At 43.1% G+C, this 22,226-nt stretch overlaps 1 protein-coding gene across 2 annotated transcripts in view; it reads left to right on the top strand.

The window, feature by feature from the left end:
• The window catches only part of cog4 (component of oligomeric golgi complex 4), a 61,213-nt gene that overhangs the window by 21,701 nt on the left and 17,286 nt on the right, over nucleotides 1-22,226 (top strand). For both annotated transcript variants that reach the window (XM_072547625.1, XM_072547626.1), the window contains exons 4-11: nucleotides 330-504; nucleotides 2,125-2,318; nucleotides 2,661-2,766; nucleotides 3,590-3,747; nucleotides 13,894-13,952; nucleotides 15,186-15,319; nucleotides 17,152-17,270; nucleotides 18,416-18,582. In XM_072547625.1, coding sequence (XP_072403726.1) covers nucleotides 330-504; nucleotides 2,125-2,318; nucleotides 2,661-2,766; nucleotides 3,590-3,747; nucleotides 13,894-13,952; nucleotides 15,186-15,319; nucleotides 17,152-17,270; nucleotides 18,416-18,582 — 1,112 coding nt within the window. The remainder of the gene's footprint in view (nucleotides 1-329; nucleotides 505-2,124; nucleotides 2,319-2,660; nucleotides 2,767-3,589; nucleotides 3,748-13,893; nucleotides 13,953-15,185; nucleotides 15,320-17,151; nucleotides 17,271-18,415; nucleotides 18,583-22,226) is intronic.

The following is a 22,226-nucleotide window of genomic DNA, read 5'->3' as shown; positions in this document are numbered from 1 at the left end:
GTTCAAAAGCAATGTCAGCAAAATAAAATGAGGTGAATAGCAAGTTCTGAATCACATTGAAAAACAAACATTTTTGTAGTATCCCAGGTTGCAGATTCAGTTGTTCTATTGTTAATGGCCTGGAAATAAACAAATGATTTTATTGTCGCATGTATTTGGAAAATACAGTGAATATTGTTTTGTTACCACAATCTAGCGCCATAAAAATCAGCTTCTCCAGCTTTGATTTTGGTCCAGGGGCTACTGTGAGGTTTAGAGGTGTTAAGTAAAAGAGTAAAATAGCACCCAGAGGCTTAGCGTGATAATTGTGGTCTGTCTGTGTCATGCAGAACCGGATATACCAGGCCATTCAGCGAGCTGATGACATTTTGGATCTGAAATTCTGCACTGATGGCGTACAAACGGCTCTGCGCAATGAGGACTATGAGCAGGCAGCAGCACACATTCATCGATACCTGTCACTCGACAAATCTGTAATTGAACTGAGTAGACAGGGCAAGGAAGGTGAGGACTCAAAAACAGCGATTCACTTAAGATTCCAGCCACAAAGCTAAAATGGGTTCCATCTTTAATTTCTTGCTTAAACTGATTGGATTTAAATCCTCCTCCTCCTCGTCTTTTTTTACATGTAATTGTTCTGTGTAGCATTAATCCATAACCTAGTGCTGAGCCCATAATTAAGTAGAAATCAGGGAGGTGAAGGCAGAAACACACTCCAGCCTGAAGTAGACAAGGGATTGCTTTTGGAAATAGACTTTGGTGCTGAGACACAGCACATAGTCTTGTAAAAGCATGACGAACTTATACTTGATAAATTCCAAAAGGCAGAAACAGTTCCTAATCAGCAATGAATGTGTTTGAAGAGAGCTATGCACGCACATTAATTTGTTCCAAGTATGTAGCTGTACACCTCAATTAATGAGATCATTTTAATCTATTTACAATGTGAAGAAACAAAATATACAGAAGGAACATGTATGGGACTCAGCTTGATTATACTGTAGATGTGGGCTAACTATTACGTTAGCTAACAGTGTTATTGTAGACAAACACTGAGCTGGGCTCAGGAAAAGCAGCAATGAAAAATGCCTTGAAATAGGTAATGACCCTACGTTGTCACTGTGGTTTAAAATGTCACATGAGTGGATTACATGTTTCTCCTTGTATCAGTTTAGGTTAATAGTAGAATTTCAGACTTCACCTGACATGCACGATGTCTGGAGAAAGTAGTTTGCATGGAATTTTCATGAGGCTACTTTGCTCGGAATGGATTAAGATAGGTTAACTCAAATAATGTTCATTTGCAGAAGAGATAAACCTAATGATATATTTTTTTGTAATATGTTAGCAACATTGCACTAAATCAACCAAGTGGCAAAGCTGCTGATACTATCTTGGCTGAGAATCATAGTATCCCGACAGTGCAGAAAGAAGCCATTTAGTCCATTGAGTCTACACTGAGATCTGAACAGCATCCCAGCCAGACCCAGCAAATTTTCCATGGCTAATCCACCTAACCTGCATGTCCCTGGGGTAATTCAGCGTGGCCAATCCACCTAATGTGCACATCTTTGGAGTATGGGTGGAAATTGGAGCACCTGGCAGAAACCCATGCAGACACTGGGAGAACTTGCAAACTCCACACAGTGACCCAAGGCTGGAATTGAACCCAAGCACCTGGCTCTGTGAAGCAGCAGTGCTAACCACTGAGTCACCATGCCAGTGAAGATCATTATTTCAGCACTGACCAGGTTACAAACTCTGCACCCTCCTAATCAGAACGGCAAACTATTGCAGTATCTAAATTACAAAATATCCGTGTAAAAAAGTTCTGAAGTCTTCACACATTTAGTTCCATTCTGATAATTTCTTGCATGTCCGTTTTGAAAGTGGTAACTCTAGGAAGACAACCTTGAAGAAGGTTCAACAGTACAACTACTGTCTACACTTGGAGTGGCACATAGAGGAATGTAGGAAACTCATTGATGTCAGTAGCAAGTAGTTTTAGTCAAACTTTAGCACCATAGCTGTGGAGCTTTCTGCTTTAAACGGAAATGATTGAATAAATGTGAAATAGGCGTTAAGGACCTTTCCTCAACTAATTGTGGCTAAATCTCCTGACAGCCAATATCATTGATGCAAACCTAAACCTTTTGCAAGAGGCAGAGCAGCGGTTAAGAGTGATTGTAGCTGAAAAGTTTGATGTAGCGATCAAAGAAGGTGACCTACCACAGGTGGAGCGCTTTTTCAAGATCTTTCCACTGCTGGGATTACATGAGGAAGGACTGAGCAAGTTCTCTGAGTACCTGTGTAAACAGGTAAGGAGACTAGGAAGATATAAGATCTATCTCTGTTATGGTATCAGAATTTATTTTCTTTTTCAGTTGGGCATTCAGATCAATGTCTATATCTAAAACTTTAAATGTGCGACATAAGTTGCTATTTAAATATTTGGTTAGCTACCTTCCTTCCTCATAGTATTAAAGTAAAACGGTTTATTGTGTCCACAATTGAATCAATTACTCCGGAGGGAGGATAGGACAGTTACAGATTGTACTCAGGCTGAGGGAACTAATTATTGTATACAGTACTTGGTTTAGATGTAGTTGTGCTTTAGTTAACTCCTTGTTACCAGCCTGATGTGTTTTCTGTAACTGAAGATTGCAGACAAGGCTAAAGAAAACTTGCAGCTGGCACTGAGCACAGAGATGAGTGATCGTCGAGCAGCTGTTACTTTTGCTGATACCCTCACACTGCTATTTGAAGGTAAGACTCTTTCGGTGAGAAGTAATTAAATAGCTGCACCAGCAGGATCCGCACAAGAGCTTCGAATAATAATCTGCCACTTTCAAACCTGGGGATTGTATCCAGTCTATTTTTTGCATCTTAACTGGCCTTCATCTGGTCTGCCTGTGTGGGGGGTGTACCTCACAATGACAGTGCTGCTGTGGATATGACTTGCACTGACTATGTGACTCATACTGTTGGTGCTTCTGTATTAGGCTGTATCTCACACTCATGTTTCTCCCATTCCCAGAAGAATTTCCTGAACATTTTTTTTGCAGCATTGCTGTACTGGTTAATCTTTGTCTTTTCTTGCTGGGTAGAATGTCATTCTAAGATGGAAATTGACACACTTCTAGTTAATAATTGGTTGCTGCTGAATTAAAAGTATTTAGAAAATACTCCGGCTGACAGTAAGGGCCTGGGTACAACTCCTTCTCATCCCCACCCACCCAAATGTGGGACTCAGTGATGACAATGCCATTGAACATTAAGGTTGATTACTTCTTTTTGAACATGTCACTGCCTGGCATGTGTGACACAAACGCCCATTCCTACTTGTCGTGTTTCCAGGACATGGACCCATAACAGTCAATTTACCAATAAGCAGTGGAATAGTCGTATCACAGAGAGGTTACATGATGGCTGGTGTGGGAATTGAATCATGTCATATTGGTCTGTTATCTCAGTTTGCGGCTGAGCCACCTGGTTGTTATGGAGTATAACAATGTTTACAGTCCATCTCAGTTGTGAAAGGTTTCAGAAGGGTTCATTGCAGAACTCATGCTGTTTCATTGTCTCTCAGGGATTGCTCGAATTGTGGAGACCCACCAGCCCATTGTCGAAACATACTATGGACCTGGGCGGTTGTACACACTTATTAAGTACCTACAAGTGGAGTGTGATCAACAGGTTGAAAAGGTGGTGGATAAGTTCATTCAGCAGAGGGATTATCACAGAAAGGCAAGTCAACACTCCATTTTTTGCAATGTTCTTTTGTAAGATACTCACTTGGTCCCATTAAGAAATTATTATAGATTAAAAGGAGACCATTCAGCCAACATGCAGTTTTGAAAGGATTGTCCAATAGATGCACATCCCTGTCATTTCCCAAAAGCTCTACAAATATTTTCCCTTCCAGTACTTTTTAAATTTCCCACTAATTTAATTGCAACCACCCTTGCAGACAGTGTATTCAAAATCATAAAAGCTTGTTGCCAACAAAAATGTCCTCATCTGGTGTGCTGGGTGGTAGCAGCAGCAGCAGCAGGTCTGTGAACAACTTGGGTGTGAATCCAGTTCTAAGACTCAGGATTAGATATTAAGAAAGATCAGAAGCCAAATTATATGTAAACGTGTCGAGGGGGGTAAAGATTCTTCCTTTGTTTAAAATGATTACCTAATTCCCTTGCTCAAAATGTAATTTTCTTCATAAAATGCTAACTTTTCAATCTTTGTAATTGGGGCTGAAAGGAAATATCAGTTATTTGAGTCATTTTGTGCATTGCCAGCCAAGGATCTGTTCTGATGTAAATGGTATGGAAGATGTTACCGTAAGAGGTAACATAGACAACCATTCAATTGGAGTAGTGCAATCTAAAAACTAAAATTGAATCAATTGGCTATAAGTTATAACAATTTTTTTGTAAATATATTTATTTGCAATTTTTTTAACTTTACAAGCATATAAAATTATTGAAAAATACAATCAATAACAAATATCAGTCTCATAAAAACAAAAAAACACAAATTACAATACAACTACTGTCTCCCAACTACTAACCTACCCTATAATACAAAACAAACCCTAACATTGTGCAGAGCAACACCAAAAAAAAGCAAAAAAAACCCCCACAAAATACAGAACAGCTATGCTCGGCACAAAGCTCCCAAACAAAGGAACAGGAGTATTGTATATATACCCGTATTAACTCAGGAGACTCCCTTCAGGTATTCCTAAGAGGAGAGATATTGGGTCTACTTTGACTTCAGTCCTCAATACCCTCCTTATCTTTCCTGCCACAACGCTCCAATAAACACAGAGCCTGTGGCATGTGCAGAAGCAATGGGTAAGAATACCTATACTTATATTACATTTGGGGCACACTGAAGATGTCCCTTTTTTAAACTTCGCCAGACGGTCTAGTGCCAGATGAGCCCTGTGCAGAACTTTTAACTGCATAGCGCATGTCCTATTACAGATTGAGATCTTTCGAGTATTCTCCCATATGTTTTCCCATGTTTCAGAAGAGATCTCCATTCTTAGCTCTTGCTCCCAGGCCTCTCGTAACCGGTTAATATCCTGCCAGGCCCTGCCACCCAGCAGGTGATAGAGGGCACTAACCGAAAGGGTGATTGTGGAATGTAGCCACAACCTCTTTGTATAGGGCTTAGTAAAAAGTGTCGTCGTCTTCTGGATGAAATCCCTAACCTGAAAAAGACGGAAAAGATCTCTGCTGGGTAACCCGTATTTGAAGCTCAGTTGCTCAAAAGACAACATAACCTCCCCCTCAAACTAGAAACTCCTCTCGCTGCCCATTGTTTGAACCCGGAGTCCATCATCCCTGGTCGGAACCCTGGCATGCCAACTATAGGTGTAAGTGGCGAAGTCTTGGATAAACAACCCTCACTGTGATGCATCGCCCTCCATGCCTTGACTGTACTAACGACAATGGGATTCCAGCAGTGGTCCATAACTGTCCTCATCTTAGCCATGAACAGCAGGTTAATAAGAGAGCACTTTGCTTGGGAGGCCTCAATATCCAGCCACATTGAGTATGGAGCGTTACCTACCCAATCGCAGACAAAGGATAGCAGGGAACTCAATTGATACCCGCTGATGTCTAGGAAATCAACTCCTCCCCGTCCTTGAGGCAACTGCAATTTAGTAAGTTTGATGAGGGGCTGCCCATGATGCCAAACAAAGGAACCAAGCCACCCCATAAGCTTCCCTAGTATTGACCTGGGAAACATTATAGGGACCATACACATGGGATAAAGCAAACTAGGAAGAACATTCATCTAAATGAGAGATATTCGGCCCAGCCACGAAATTGGAAGAGCCCTCCATCTCTGGAGATCTCGCCTAACATCGTCGAGCAAGTGAGCAAAGTTAGTCCGAAATAACAGATCAAACTTGGGATAATAAAAATGCTTAGGTATTGGAACCCCGCCCGTGACCACTTAAAAGGGAACTCAGGGCCACCTTCAACTTCTGGCACATACTTAAGGTTCCCCAAAGGCATAGCGTCCGATTTTGTAAAGTTAACCTTCTATCATGAAATAGCCCCAAATGAACTGATACATCGTATGAAATGGGGTACAGAGGTCTTCGGGTTTGATAAAAACAGAAGGACATCATCCGCGTACAGTGTAATCTTGTGTGCCCTTGATACCACTTTCGGAGTGGTTATGTGGACGTTCTGACGAATGGCCTCTGCCTGCAGCTCTATCACCAACATAAACAACAACGGTGAGAGGGGGCAGCCTTGCCGACTACCCCTACCAATCCTCAAATTCCCAGACTTCACCCTGTTGGTGATGACCGCAGCCAGAGGGTGGTGATATAAAACCTCTACCCACCTAGCAAAGACTCCACCCAACTCGAACGGTTCTAAAATATAAAAAAGATATGGCCATTCCATCCTGTCAAATGCTTTTTCTGCATCTAAGGATATCACCAACCCCTGAATCGATCATTGCTGACAAACTTGGACCATATTCAGCAACCTTCTAATATGATTAGAGGATCTACGGCCCCTTATAAAGCCTGTCTGGTCCTCTTTAATAATATGGGGCAACACCCTTTCCAATCTCAGCGCCAGGATCTTGGACAGAATCTTGAAATCTGAATTTAAGAGAGAAATGGGCCTGTATGAGGCACAATCCTCAGGAACCTTCCCCTTAAGAATTAAGGAAATATTAGCTTCTGTCAAAGATTGTGGTAGGCATTCATGCATATAGGAGTGATTGTACATCTCCAGCATCGGCCCTGATAGAATCCCTGTAAACTCCTTATAAACCTCACCTGGAAGACCATCAGGGCCAGGCGCTTTCTCACTCTGAAGTTGCCTAGCTGCCTCCTGTATTTCCTGAACTGTCATTGGGGCATTAAGGAGAGAGGCCTGTTCCAAAGTTACCCCTGGGAGGTCCAGGTTCTTAAAGTCTTCATTTTAGCCTTCCTGTCTTCGCAACCTTCAGACTGATACAATTCAGAGTAAAAGCTCCAAAAAGCCTGATTAATCTTTTTAACATCCTATATAAGGGCCCAGTGCTGTCTCTAATTGCAGTAATGGATTGGGGAGCATGCTTTTTCCCAGTCAGGAACGCAAAATACTTCCCTGGCCTATCCCCATATTCGAACAGCCTTTGTCTAGCAAAAGCAAGTTCTTTCTTTGCGTTTTGTGTTAGTATTGACTTCAAGACAGCCCGGAGGGCCGTGATCCACTGTAGCTTAGTCACCGCAGGCCATGCAAAATGTGCCATCTAAGCGGCTTTCAACCGCGTCTCAAGTAGATGCTGCTGTTCCTCCTTCTGTCGATTCCGGCTGGCCGAATAGGAAATAGCAAATCCCCTGGCAAAGGCCCTAGCAGTCTCCCACAGCATAGACTGACTACTAGCTGTGCCTGAGTTGATAGTCAAGAATTCCTGAAACTCCTTCAAAAGATATTCCACAAAAATTTGAGGGGATGCGCCAGAGAACAGTAGATATTTAAAATGCTATATTCCTCCCTATGTATCAGGGTTTTAAGTATCACAAACCATCCCCGCTCATCCTTCACCTGCTCTAATATTGGTGAACGGAAGATTTTTCTGAATAAGTATTGCCACTCCCTACTTTTTAGTAGTAAGATAAGAAGAATACGTGGTCATAACCCCCCTATTGTAATTTCAGGTGTTCTCCGTCATCAAGATGGGTTTCCTGCAACAAAGCGATATCAACCCTTCCCCCTCTTAAGGCCAGAAAGCAGTTTTTTCCTTTTAACAGGCGAATGACTTCCCTTAGTATTCCAGGTGCATCATTTAATAAGACACTTCGCCATATCCCTTTCAGAGACCCTTGAACCCCTTGGAGGGAGAACTCTGCTTACAAAGCATTGAGCATAAATAAATAAAGACTCATAGAATCGAAAAACTATATGTACAAAAACTACTCTATCATAACTATAAACAACTCTTACTGTCAGAAAACTACAAAGAAAACCAACTATAAAACCTTGAATGGGGGACTCTTCCCCCTGCCCATAGGGGGCACTCACCCGACACATCCCCTTCTTCACAGCTCCTTCAAACTTGGACTGTGCCCCAGCCTTAGGCCAGAAAGAAAACAAGGGGATGATCCTTAAATCAACAGAAAAAAGACAAAGTCAGGATGAGGACTCCACGCATCCCTGGCTTCATATCATCCCTACTTGTGACTAAACGAAAAACAGAACAAACAAAATAAAGGGGAAAGACAACAAAGAACATTCACAGAATTTCCCATTAGAAAATCCAGTTATGAAGAAAAATTAGGAACAATTTATTCCAAGGTCTTTTCCCCCTTTCCAAAAAGGAAATTATTAGGGAGAAGGAAAGGAATTAAAAAAAGGAAGAGAAAACATGGGGAAAGATAATAAAGAGAACAAACATTAACCGTATTCTTCAGGTCAATCGTCTATTTTAAAGTTCTTAGCTTTATCCGCTGAGTCAAGTGTATAAACTGAGCCCTCGTGGCTGAAACGAAGTACTGTGGGGTATCTCATGGAGTACTGGATGCCCAGGTTCCTCAGCCTCTTTTTAACTTCATCAAAGGACTTCTCCTTCGAATTACAGCTGCAGAGAAATCCTGGAAAAACATGATTTTTGACCCCTTGTACAGCGGTGTCTGTGGATCTGGAAGCTTCTATGACTTTTTGCTTGTCCTTATGAGTGGACGTGCACTAGGACCGGGCGGGGACGCTGCACCGGCCCTGACCTGTGCACTGTAACCTGATATGCCCTTTCAATCTGTAGCCTGCTGGACTCTATGTGAAGGCCCAAAAACTTCAGCAGGCAGTTTTTAAAGAAGCTGACTGGCTGCTCACCTTCAGGGAGCCTGACAATTTGGAGATTTATCCTCTGATCTCGATTTTCGAGGTCGTCGATTTGGTCTCGCAAGGCCCATACCTCTCGCTCTAGCACCTGGATCCGACTGGATGAAGACTCCATTGCAGCCCCCGAGGTCCTTCACCTCCTCCAGCCTCTCCCCGAGGCCCTGGATCTCCTGCTCATGCTTCTTTAGCATGGTTGCAATAGGTTGGACCAGGGCACAAATCTCCCCACAGCAGCCCCAACTGTCAAGGTAAGTCACTCCATTGCTGCAGCCAGTTCCTGTGAGTCTGTCAGGTCCCCGGGGGGTTCAGGAGAGGCTGCTGCTGCTGCAGTCTCTGGTATGATAGGTGCTGCAGGGGAGTGTCCTCCCTGCTGCTGTTTGCGCGCTCCTTTTCCCATTGGAATCCTTCCCACCCAAATATTAACAAATATGTGTTCTGTAAGGTTTTAAACTAATAATTCCACCACATAAGTTGGCCAGGGATGGCAAAAAACACCAGTATGCCTTGGCTGTTAGGCAGAGCTGTCCACAGCAGTTCTACAGAATCGCCGCCATCTTGCAGAGTCAAGTTATAACAATAGACAATAGTTGCAGGAGTAGGCCCTTCTGCCCTTCGAGCCTGCACCACCATTCAATATGATCATGGCTGATCATCCTTAATCAGTATTCTCTTCGTGCCTTATCTCCATAACCCTTGATTCCACTATCCTTGAGAGCTCTATCCAACTCTTTCTTAAATGAATCCAGAGACTGGGCCTCCACTGCCCTCTGGGTCAGAGCATTCCACAAAGCCACCACTCTCTGGGTGCAGAAGTTTCTCCTCATCTCTGTCCTAAATGGTCTACCCCGTATTTTTAAACTGTCCTCTGGTTCGGCACTCACCCATCAGCGGAAACATGTTTCCTGCTGCCAGAGTGTCCAATCCTTTAATAATCTTATATGTCTCAACTAGATCCCCTCTCAGTCTTCTAAACTCAAGGGTATACAAGCCCAGTCACTCCAGTCTTTCAGTGTAAGGTAATTCCGCCATTCCAGGAATTGACCTTGTGAACCTACGCTGCACTCCCTCAATTGCCAGAATGTCTTTCCTCAAATTTGGAGACCAGAACTGCACACAGTACTCCAGGTGTGGTCTCACCAGGACCCTGTACAACTGCAGAAGCACCTCTTTGCTTCTATACTCAATCCCTCTTGTTATGAAGGCCAGCATGCTATTAGCCTTCTTCACGACCTGCTGTACCTGCATGCTTGCCTTCATTGACTGGTGTACAAGAACACCCAGATCTCTCTGTACAGCCCCTTTACCTAAATTGATTCCATTGATCTGCCTTCCTGTTCTTGCCACCAAAGTGGATAACCATACATTTATCCACATTAAACTGCGTCTGCCATGCATCTGACCACTCACCTAACTTGTCCAGGTCACCCTGTAATCTCCTAACATTCTCATCACATTTCACCCTGCCACCCAGATTAGTATCATCAGCAAATTTGCTAATGTTATTACTAATGCCATATATTGTAAAAAGCTGCGGTCCCAGTACTGATCCCTGCGGTACCCCACTGGTCACTGCCTCCCATTCCGAAATGGAGCCGTTTATCGCTACTCTTTGTTTCCTATCAGCCAACCAACTTTCAATCCAAGTTAGTACTTTGCCCCCAATACCATGCACCCTAATTTTGCTCACTAACCTCCTATGTGGGACTTTATCAAAAGCTTTCTGAAAGTCCAGGTACACTACATCTGCTGGATCTCCCTCGTCCATCTTCAGAGTTACATCCTCAAAAAATTCCAGAAGATTAGTCAAGCATGATTTCCCCTTCATAAATCCATGCTGACTCTGACCTATCCTGTTACTACTATCCAGATGTGTCATAATTTCATTTAAGACTAGAGAGAATGACAGTCACTTCTCCCCTCTCAGTTTTCTCTTCCCATCTGCTGAGTGTGGGTTCACAGATACTGTGCAAGGCCTGGTCTATGTTGTGGCTGGATTAGGGTTAAATGCCGTGCTTTGCTCAGGATGCTACCCAGTAATGGCTGGCTAGATGCATGTACACATCAGAACAGATCCTCACTTGGTGTGGACTTAAGAGCTCAACTAACAATTGTTATCCTGCCTTTATCCATTTAGTTCAATAATGCTGGGTCAACTGTAATAACTTTGCGCCCTGTCAAGCTTAACTAACTCAGCACAGACGAGAGATCCAAGCTTGTGTTTAACCACACACTGCACTTCATTATCAAAGTCTAGATTAGAGTAGTGCTGAAAAAGCACAGTAGGTCAGGCAGCATCCGAGGAGCAGGAAAATTGACGTTTTGGGCAAATGCCCTTCATCAGGAATGAAGGCAGGGAGCCTCCAGGGTGGAGAGATAAGTGGGTGGGGGGTGGGGCTAAGGAGAAGGTCACCAAGAGTACAATAGGTGGATGGAGGTGGGAATGAACGTGATAGGTCAGAGAGAAGGGTGGATTGGATAGGTAGGAAGGAAGATTGGTAGGTAGGACAAGTCATGAGGGTGATGCTGAGCTGGAAGGTTGGAACTGGGGTAAGGTGGGGGAAAAGGGAAATGTGGAAACTGGTGAAGTCCACATTGATGCCTAGGGGTTGAAGTGTTCCAAGGCGGAAGATGAGGCATTCTTTCTCCAGGCATCGGGTGGTGAGGGAGTGACGGTGGAGGAGGCCCAGGACCTCCATGTCCTCGGCAGAGTGGGAGGGGGAGTTGAAATTTTGGGCCATGGGGCGGTGGGGTTGATTGGTGCAGGTATCCCGGAGATGTTCCCTAAAGTGCTCTGCGAGAAGGCATCCATTCTCTCCAATGTACAGGAGACTGCATTGCAAGCAGCAGATACAATAAATGACATTGGTGGTTGTGCAGGTAAAATTTTGTTGGATGGAGAAGGCTCCTTTGGGGCCTTGGATGGAGGTGAGGGGGGAGCTGTGGAGCGGTGGCAGGGGAAGGTGCCAGGAGGGGAGGGTGAGTTGTTGGGGAGTGTGGACCAGACCAGGTAGTCATGGAGGAAACTGTCTTTATGGAAAGGAGTGGGGAGGGAAATACATCCCTGGTGGTGGGATCCTTTTGGAGGTGGCGGAAATGTCAGCAGATGATGCTGTTTAAGCGGAGGTTGGTGGAGTGGAAGGTGAGGACCAGGGGGATTCTGTCCTTGTTATGGTTGGAGGGGTGGGGTTTGAGAGCGGAGGTGCGGGATGTGGATGAGATGCGTTGGAGGGGCATCTTCAACCACATGGGAAGGGAGATTGCGGTCTTTAAAGAAGGAGGCCATCTGGTGTGTCGTTAGGTGGAACTGGTCCTCCTGGGAGCAGATTTGGCGGAGGCAGAGAAATTGGGTATAAGGGATGGCATTTTTGCAGGAGGTAGGGTGGGAAGAGGTGTAATCCAGATAGCTGTGGGAGTTGGTGGGTTTGTAAAAAAATGTCAGTGTCAAGTCAGTCGTCATTGATGGAGAGAGAGAGGTCCGGGAAGGGGAGGGAGGTTGCAGAAATGGTCCAGGTGAATTTAAGGTCGGGGTGGAATGTGTTGGTGAAGTTGAACTGCTCCACCTCCTCGCAGGGGCACGAGGTGGTGTCAATGTAGCAGAGGAAGAAGTGGGGAGTGGTACCGGTGTAACTACAGAAGGTGGACTGTTCTACGTAGCTGACAGAGAGACAGGCATAGTTGGGGCCCATGTGGGTACCCATGGCTATACCCCTTTTGTCTGGAGGAAGTGGGAGGATTCGAAGCAGAAATTGTTAAGGATGAGGACCAGTTCAATCTAACGATTGAGTGTCAGTGGAAGGGTACTGTTGGAGACGCCGGGAGAGGAAGAAACAGAGGACTTGGAGGCCCTGGTCATGGCGGTTGGAGGTGTAGAGGGATTGAGTGTCCATGGTGAAGATGAGGCGTTGGGGGCTGGCAAATGGAAGTCTTGGAGGAGGTGGAGGGCGTGGGTGGTGTCTCGAATGTATGTGGGGAGTTGCTGGACTAGGGGGGAGAGGACAGTATCGAGGGAGGTGGAGATGAGTTTGGTGGGTCAGGAGCAGGCTGAGACAATGGGTCGGCCGGGGTGATCAGGCTTGTGGATCTTGGGAAGGAGGTAGAATCGGGCGGTGCGGGGTTTTTGGACTACGAGCTGTGGGTGGGAGATCTCCAGAAGTGATGAGGTTGTGTTTGGTCTGGGATATGATGGTTTGGTGATGGGGGGGGGCGTGGGTCATGGTCAATGTTCACAAAGCCATGTGGGAGAGAATGAGATATTAGGCACTCCCAGTCTGTGGGATAGAAACCTTAACCTGTGGTTCCTTATCATCTGAATATGTACGTGTCACCTATTTGTAGGTTGTTTGAGCTTCATTTTGGCAATCTGGTGCTGTCTTCTTTCAGCTAAGTGTGTTATACTTTTATTTGTGTCCAGCCCGACACATGATAATCAGTCTTCTGGCTACAACACCACAAGTGACCACTCTCTGGTGTTTTCTTCATATGGTCATATTCAGTTGTAATAGGGAGCTATTTGACATAATGGACAACTACAGAGTTTGAGCTTATCCTTACAATGCAGTAAACCGGGTTTTCTTTTATCATCCCCCCACTTAAGGGCCAGCTGCAGGACCTACACTAAAACAGATTAATGTGGTAACGTGGTGCTGCATATCCCTATTTATTGTTTTTGTAAAGTAGCACCCTGTGCCATAGATTACTCTGTATCCAGAAAGGCATGCAGACTAAGACACCCTGTCCATTAGGAGGTCTGTTTACGTGGCCTAACCTATTTTTACTTACATTAAAAGTTAAATGGAAGTTTAACTTTCCATTATTTTCTATCCCATGGAAAGGCAAATAACCTCTGGTTGGCAATCCCTTTCTGTGGGATTGTGTGTAAACCTGTGTCTACCATTTCAGCAGAACAACGATGTGGTGAATCGATGGCCTGGTGCTGATCCTGGTTTCACAGTTACTATCTGGAATGGAATCCTTAATGTAAGTGCCCGTTTTAAGCAACATAACCATTGACTTCATTCATCTTGTGGTTTTGCAGTTCCAGCGTGTACAGAACAGTATGATGAGGAGCTTGACAGTGGATAAGATAGAGCCCAGGTATGTACATAATGTGTAGCTGGAGATTGTTATGTATCCTGGTTTCCATCAAAAGAAACATGAACAAACCTTGTTGTTTATTATCACTGTTTCTTTATTTGAGAAATAATGGTTCCATTTGTTTCCTGTAGGCTTGCATTCTTTGGGTACTATTACAGTCCACTACCTTATTTTATGTGTAAAGTTCAAAATCAGATTACACCAGGTTATAGTCCAACAGGTTTATTTGGTAGCTACCTGATGAAGGAGCAGTGCTGTGAAAGCTAGTGCTTCCAAGTTCACCTGTTAGACTATAACCTGGTGTTGTGTGATTTAGAATTTTGTCCACCTCAGTCCAACACTGACATCTCCACATCATATTTTATGTGCGTGAGTCCAGTCAGCCAGTGTTTTAGCATTGAGCATTACTGCTACTCAAGTATTAATATTCATATGCCTTCTCCTCACAGCGGAATAAAAAAAACCTTCATATTTTTCTAACTCTCTTACTATATATTTTACTAGTGCACAGTTTCCAAAATTCCAGTAAATTTTGTCTGGGATGTTTGTTTCTAAACGTTAGGCTGATTGGAACTTTAGTTGCTGAGTTTATCCATTCCCCCTTGTTTTAAACAGGGGTGTAATTTCTTTAATCATCTAGTCTTTTGGCTCCATCGCCAATCCAAAAGTCATCGAGATTGTGGTCAGACCCTCTCCAATTTCCATGTTTACTTCCCTCGGTAACTTAATCTGGATTAGGTGTCTTTTCTGTTCTGAGGACTTTCCATTCTCTGTCTATTTTTATTCATTCCTATATTGTTAGTACCTTCTCCTTTACAATAATATTGGTAGCTTTCTCCTCTTTACATGTACATACATTCAATCTCTTGTTTCCTTCCCCTGCCTCTGGATAATAATTAGGAATTGAACAAAAACTGATTATCTTCCTTTCTGTGTGATAGCACCTTGTACCCCTCCCCAACTGTTGTTCTTCAGCTCTCCTTCTGACCAACAGACACTCTGGATAAATATCAAGATTTAAACTCTTGCTGATTCTTGCTCCCTTGGCTCATGGAAGCTGAACTACGTGACCGGCTGAGACCAGCAACTTAACCTGGAATGGAATCTAAGGCCTGGTCTGTACAGGTTAATACTACAGCAGACAGTGGGAGGAATTGTTTAACTGCACTGTGCATGGGCTAGTAAATGGATGAATTACGTTTGTACTTCTAATAATTTATTTTTGACTTTCAGAGAATTAGACACCATTTTAGCAGAGGTTACATTGATGAATGCTCGCGCAGAACTGTACTTGCGCTTCATAAAGAGAAGAATCACTGCTGATTTTGAGGTTTGCGATGCAGTAGCCTCAGAAGAAGTGAAACAAGGTACACAACATCAGAACAGTTTGTGTTTAATGACTTTTTGGGTTTTTTTTAACCTCCCGTTCCTGGTCCAGTCTTTGTAACCTGTTCCTGGGAGGACAAGTGAATGTGCAAATCGATGGCACATCTCCAGCCTGTTTAGGCGGTCTCAACTGACACTGAAACAGAGTGAGGGGAGAATTGACTAACTTTCCACCACAGCATGATGCTGTGTAATGTTCTCACCCATGTTTCTCCCCTTCTCGTCCTGCTGCCATTGTAGGATATCTTTGTTTCCTACAGTGATGAACACTCATCTTTGTGAAGTTTGGAGGCCTTTTGACCCAGAGTGCAGCCTGTTCCTGTCCTTGACAGGTGTCCATATTCCGAGTTTGCAGCAGGAGTCAATGGCTGGTGATCTCAGGAACTGGAATGCTGCATGTCCATAGCCGTTCATGCAACAGTGCCTGAATTCTGACACATTGTTTGCATGTCTGTGGATCTCCGTATTGTACTGTGTATATTTGAGTTGTGTAGAAGCAGAATGTGAAAGTTAACTGATTTTCAGAGAAAAAGAAATAACAAGCGTATTCTTCTATTAACTTTATAAACAATGAAGAGTAGTAAATTTTTAATGTTTCCTGATGAAAGGCTTATGCCCAAAACATCGATTCTCCTCCTCGGATGCTGCCAGACCTGCTATGTTTTTCCAGCACCACCCTCTCTACTCTGATCTCCAGCATCTGCAGCCCTCACTTTCTCCTAAATTTTCAATGGTAAAGTCGTGGCTGTAGTTCCCAGAGGACCATAGAGTTACTCTCTCGTGAGAGAGCATGGATAGGATAAATAGACAAAGTCTTTTCCCTGATGTGGGGAAGTCCAGAACTAGAGGGCATAGGTTTAGGGTGCAAGGGGAAAGATATAAAAGAGACCTAAGGGGCAACTTGTTCACGCAGAAGGTGGTACATGTATGGAATGATCTGTTAGAGGAAGTGATGGAAGCTGGTACAATTGCAATGTTTAAAAGGCATGTAGATGGGTACATGAAGAGGAAGGGTTTGGAGGGATATGGGCCGGGTGCTGGCAGGTGGGACTAGATAGGGTTTGGATATCTGGTTGGCATGGACGGGTTGGACCAAAGGGTATGTCTCCATGCTGTCCATCTCTATGACTCTATATGGACGACCGGTGGTGGTTCAACCTGATGGTCACCATGCCTCAGGTGGGAGGTAAGATTGAGAAGGCAGGGCGCAAACCAGTCCTCCAGCCAATTGACCGAACTGGCCCCCAAAATAAGAATATACAGCTGAATCTAATCCATTTGTGATTTGGGTTTTGGGTACAAAGGGTAATTAGTGAAATCTGAAACTAGAAGCCTAAATAGAAGATGCTCACCAACATCCAATAGAGAATCCAGGAATAATATCCCTAGTCAGTGGTGAGAATGTGGATCTTGTTACCAATTGGAGCTCCTGAGGTGAATAGCATTGATCAATTTAAAGGAATACTAGACAAACCTGAAGGAGAAAGGATCAAAATATCTATTTATAGACTAGATAAATAAGATGGGAGGAGGCTTGGTAAAAGCATAAATGGCAGCTGAAAGACTTGTTTCTGCATTCGTAGAATCATACAGATATGACCTGTCAGCCAATCGAGTCTGTACTGCCAGAAATATATTACTACCTGTACCAGTCCCACTTTCCTGCAGTAGGCCATAGCCCCCCATTGTGAGTTTGACATCATTCTATATTAATGTGACCCTATCTGTTGCAAATTCTCTGCATATGTTGCAAACTGTAAAGCTACTGAATGCTTGCTGACATGTTTCTGTGATTTAATTGCTTGTCACTCAGAGCATCAGAAGGCACTGGATAAACTGTGTAACCTATGCTTGCTGAGCCGGAATATGCAGGAGCTTATTGGATATTACATCACAATGGAAGAATACTTCATGAGAGAAATGGTCAACAAGGTATGTAATACTGTTGACATTTCTCATAGTCATGATTATCACAAGTTCCCAAAGTGCTAAGGAAGGAAAAACCAGCTGTGATTCAAGGGCAGAATGGTGTGACTGGTGGTTCAGATGTCAGAGGAGAATCCGAAGTCTAGCACTGTACCAATTCCTACATTTCCCTTTTCAGGCACTGACTAATTTGTGCATATCCGGCAGGTTTAGTTTTTCTATCTGCTGCCCAGTACACCTTGAATGATCTGGGACCTACCTGACCATTGCCTTTTGCTAAATGATACATCTACTTTGGGGTGCTTTTAGCCCTTCTGTAAAATGCTTTAAAAGACACTTCATCATACAAACAGGTATCTGTGGTGCACTGATCTCCATCCTCCCAGTAAAATGTATGGTAGTGTGATTGTTATGTTATCCAGAGACCCAAATCAATTATCTGAGGGGAGATTTGACAGAAGTTTTCAAAGTCATGAGAGGCCTGGACAGAATAGGGAGAAGCTGCTCCTGCTTTTAAAGGGATTAAGAATGTGAAGGCACAGATTTAAAGTGATCTTCAAAAGTAATAATCGTGATGTAAGAAAAACACTTTTTCACACAAAATGCACAGTGGAGGCAGATTTGATTGATTGAATTCGAGAGGGTAGAAGCAATGTGCAATGGTGCTGGACAAGGGCAGTAGAATGGCACTAATTCATAACGCTCATTGGAGAGCTGGTGCTGATGCAATGATGCGTATGACCTTCCATCTGCAGTGTAACACTTAAGTGATTTTGAGCATGTAAGTTTGATATTGTGATTAATTGTTCAAATGCAGTAATTCTGAAAATAAAAAGCCGCTTTTGATAAAAAGCAATCGAGCAGCTGTTCTGTTGATGGAAAAAAAATCCAACTGATTTACTGGGGTGCTTCATGAAGACAAATTTACCATCCTTACCTGGTCTGACTTTGAATACCAGTCTCTATGTAGTCATGTCCAACTACTACCCCATCTTTGATCAGTTACATCAGGGCAATAACAAGATAATTTCTACAGTAACTTTATGGTCAGGTTCACACAGGATAGAGCTGGTGGAGAGTACAAGTGGTGGTGTGTGAAGATGTGAATGGTTGTTGAGTCGTTTAAAGGTGATGGTATTTCTTTATCACAGGCTGTGGCGATGGATGTCTGTGAGAAGGGCCAGCTGACATCCAGCATGGTGGACGATGTGTTTTTCATTGTGAAGAAGAGCATCGGTCGCGCTCTGGCAAGCTCAAACATCGACTGCCTGTGTGCCATGATCAACCATTCCACCACTGTATTGGAGTCAGATTTCAGGTAACTTAGGGCCATATGACACTGTGTGCATTCCTTGCCATTAATTTTGCCAGCGATCCAATCCTGGAACTGTTTGCTGATCACTAACTGGCATAGCTGAACTGGTTGAAGCAGCCTCTGGCAATGTAGTCTGCTGACTGCACTATGCCAAGTGTGTTTTTCTGCCAGGCAGACCTCTACCAGCTAGACATCTACCAGCTAGTTATCCACTTTCCAAGTGGTTCTGTGTGATTGGTACCCTGCCTGGCATGATACTGGGTTATGCAGATTACACAGGGCTGGATCCCCAGCCTCTGCTAGTTGGTTGATTTGAGCTAATTAAGCATAATCTGTTCCTGGGTTAATGGAGGGAAGAAAATCAAGAATTTCTATAAATGGTTGTGTGTTGCATCTGGTGAGGATAAGTTGAAGTTACATTCTGATGCTGTTACTGCTGAACTGCCTAGTAGATGGGAAATTTGGAAACTCCGCCTGTCTGGAAACAAGTGAGAAAAGCCGAATCCAATTCATGACGACTGAAAGAGAACCACAAATTCCAGTGTGTAGTTTTACAATTCCAACTCAAATTGGCTGAAATAATTTGTAAGTTGATCAGAAGAAATCCATTTTTTATTGCAGGTTTTAGGCCCTTGCAATTTAAACAAATCCTTAATTAAAATAGTTTATTCTCAAAATAAAATTTGAATGTGTTTGTCTGGATTACTTATTGCAACACAACGAATGATCCTGTTCCTATTAAGATACTGTACATACACACATTTGATGTCATTCAGTTCCGATCTTGCTTTATTTAATTTTCTAATGTTTTGAACATTATTACTACCTCCTTTATTGGCCTGGGTCTTCAAAATGAAAAGATAATGTTTTAAAAAAAAAACCACCCATCTTTATTCTCCCAAGTTCCACACTGTCATTTCTTGCCAGTTTTTGTAGGTCACACAAACTCCTATTTCAACTTCAGTGACACTCCCAAGTGTTATCACATTCCCAGAGCTATTACAGCTCTCCAATTCAATCTGTTCTGTTTCATCACACTTTTTGTAATAGTGAGATTAACAACTTATTCAATTTTATGGCACAGAACCTAAAGCTTAAACATGTACCATCTAAATTATTAATGAATCAGATTGAGAGATTGATGGACACCCAGCATACATCACCATCCACAGGTGATGTACTGTACTTTAGATAGAAATGGTAAGTTCTAGAAACATTTTGTAGGTAAACCAACATCTGTGGAGAGGGTGTGGGAAAATTAGTGTTTCCTCAGTTCTGACCTTTCATGGGTTCTGATACAATGCTTTGCTGTCTTCTCTTTACAAAGGGTGCCTGATCTTTGAATTTTTCCAGCACCATTTTGTTTCGTTTTGATTACCAGCACACTCATTATTTAATCATTTCTACTTTAGGAAGCTGTAACAGTACAATGTTAGGTTGTTTATATATTGATACATGTGGAAACATAGTACAGAGGAACCTCGATTATCCAAACACAATTATCCAAAAAATTGGATTATCTGAATAAAATCTGAAGGTCCCGTAAAACCGTTACAGCAAAGAGGTGTTATTGACGTGATCGTGTCTTTTTGTTTAAATGAGTAAAAGTGAATTCTGATTATCTGCACTGAAGAAGATATGTAATCGTTGCATCAAAGAGGTGTTAACGACATGATGCAACAATCTCAGTTGGTCAATTATAGCAGTGTTAAAATAATTTTAACAGATAAAAATGACTAATGTGCTGAAAGATTTAAATGCATGACAAAATCAGGGGTGTCTTCATTCCCTCTATGACTGTGTTCCGAGTACGTATCTGTGGTAAGTGATTGAGTTTGTTGTACTTACCATGTCTGTGAAGAGAAAGTGGACAGCAGTGACAATTAAACAGAAAAGCTAGATTTTACAGCATCTGGATTGTGGTGAAAAGACATCAAAGAATACAGCATTGGAAAAGCAACAGTGACCGACATCAGGGAAGCAGGACTGGTGATTGAGAAATTTATCAACTAAAGTGACACTTCAATTGCATTAAAAAGAAAATCCATTAAGTGAGAAGGAAAAAATATAAAAGAGACCTCAAGGGCAATCTTTTCCCACAGAGGGTGGTGCATGTGTGGAATGGGCTGCCAGAGGAAGTGGTGGAGGCTGGTACAATTGTAACATTTAAAAAACATCTGGATGGATATATGAATAAGGATTTGGAGGGATATGGGCCGGGTGATGGCAGGTGGGACTAGATCGGGTTGGGATATCTGGTCGGCGTGGACCGAAGCTGTTTCCATGCTGTACATCTCTATGACTCTATGACATAAAGCTCGTGAAAGATGAGCAACTCGACCAAGCTGTAATTTTGTGATTTTCACAGCAGCGTGAAAAGGGGATTCCTGTATTGGCCCGATGATACTAGAAAAAGTGCCAATTTCCATGAACGTCTCCATGCCAGTGAAGCCGATCGCACCATTTCATTGGGCAGGTTACAGCGTTTCAAACATTGTCACGGCATTAAGCAACTCAGCGTTCTTGAGGAGCAGAAGTCCATGGATGACAGCACCGTGGAAGGATACAGACAGAAACTACAATCCATCATTCATGAAGGAAATTATGAACCTGAGCAATTGTACAATGCTGATGAAAGTGGATTGTTTTGGCGTGCCCTGCTGGATAAAACACTTTCATTCACCCCCCAAAAAAAGGTGTTGGGACATGAAGTGCAGAAGGATCACGTTATGATTTTCCCTTGTGTCAACACCACTGGCATTCATAAGTTACTGCTTGTCTGCACTGGGTGATATGCTAATCCACGTTGCTTCAAGAACTGTGACAAGAACTCGTTTCCATGAAGTACAAATTGCAAAACAATGCATGGATGACACATCCCCCTTTTTGCTTCTTGATTTCAAGAAGAATTTGTATCTGCAGTGAGATTACATATAGCAAGCGCTGGACTCTAGCAACGTGCCCTTCTGCTTGTTGACAACGTGGGGTTACACACTGAAAAGCAGCCAATTAGAATTGCCAGACAGAGCTGTCAAATGTTTATTTTTACCACCAAACGCCACTTCAAAGTTACAGCTGCTCGAACAGGGAATCATTGCGATAAATGAAAAAATATTATCGTTGCATTGCATCCTCTGTGAAAGACAATGCAGACAAAGGAGTGCAGGAAATTATGAAGGTATTCACAGTCAAGGACGCATTGTTCATGATTGCTGAATCTTGGGGCAGCATCAAGCCCATCAACAGTTGCAGCATGTTGGTACAATGGCTGGTGTGTTGGTAGCCATGACAGTGAAGAGGGCATCCGTCCAGATCAAAGGCTAACCACTGACATCACAGAGAACTGCAGTCAGCTGGGATTAGGAGACTTCGTAGAGACTGAGATCAATGCTTGGGTGAACTGTGACAATGACGTCAGAAGATTATCCACGTAGTCACGGAAGAACAGTGGGAAAGTACGGACGCCGTGGATGGTAAGGAAAATCAGATACCGACATTGCCTACAGTCCCCACTAATGAAGCTATCGACATTTTGTAACCTTTCATGGAGTGGTATGCAGCACGACAAAGTCGATGCCGTTAAGTTGATGCATCTTCGTCAAATGTTATCGCTCACAAAAAGAAAAAGACAGCAGCATCTCTAGTAG

Source organism: Chiloscyllium punctatum, chromosome 26 (genome assembly GCF_047496795.1).
Source record: "Chiloscyllium punctatum isolate Juve2018m chromosome 26, sChiPun1.3, whole genome shotgun sequence".
In the NCBI taxonomy this organism is placed as follows: domain Eukaryota; kingdom Metazoa; phylum Chordata; class Chondrichthyes; order Orectolobiformes; family Hemiscylliidae; genus Chiloscyllium; species Chiloscyllium punctatum.
This window is presented reverse-complemented; position numbering and strand designations above follow the sequence as displayed.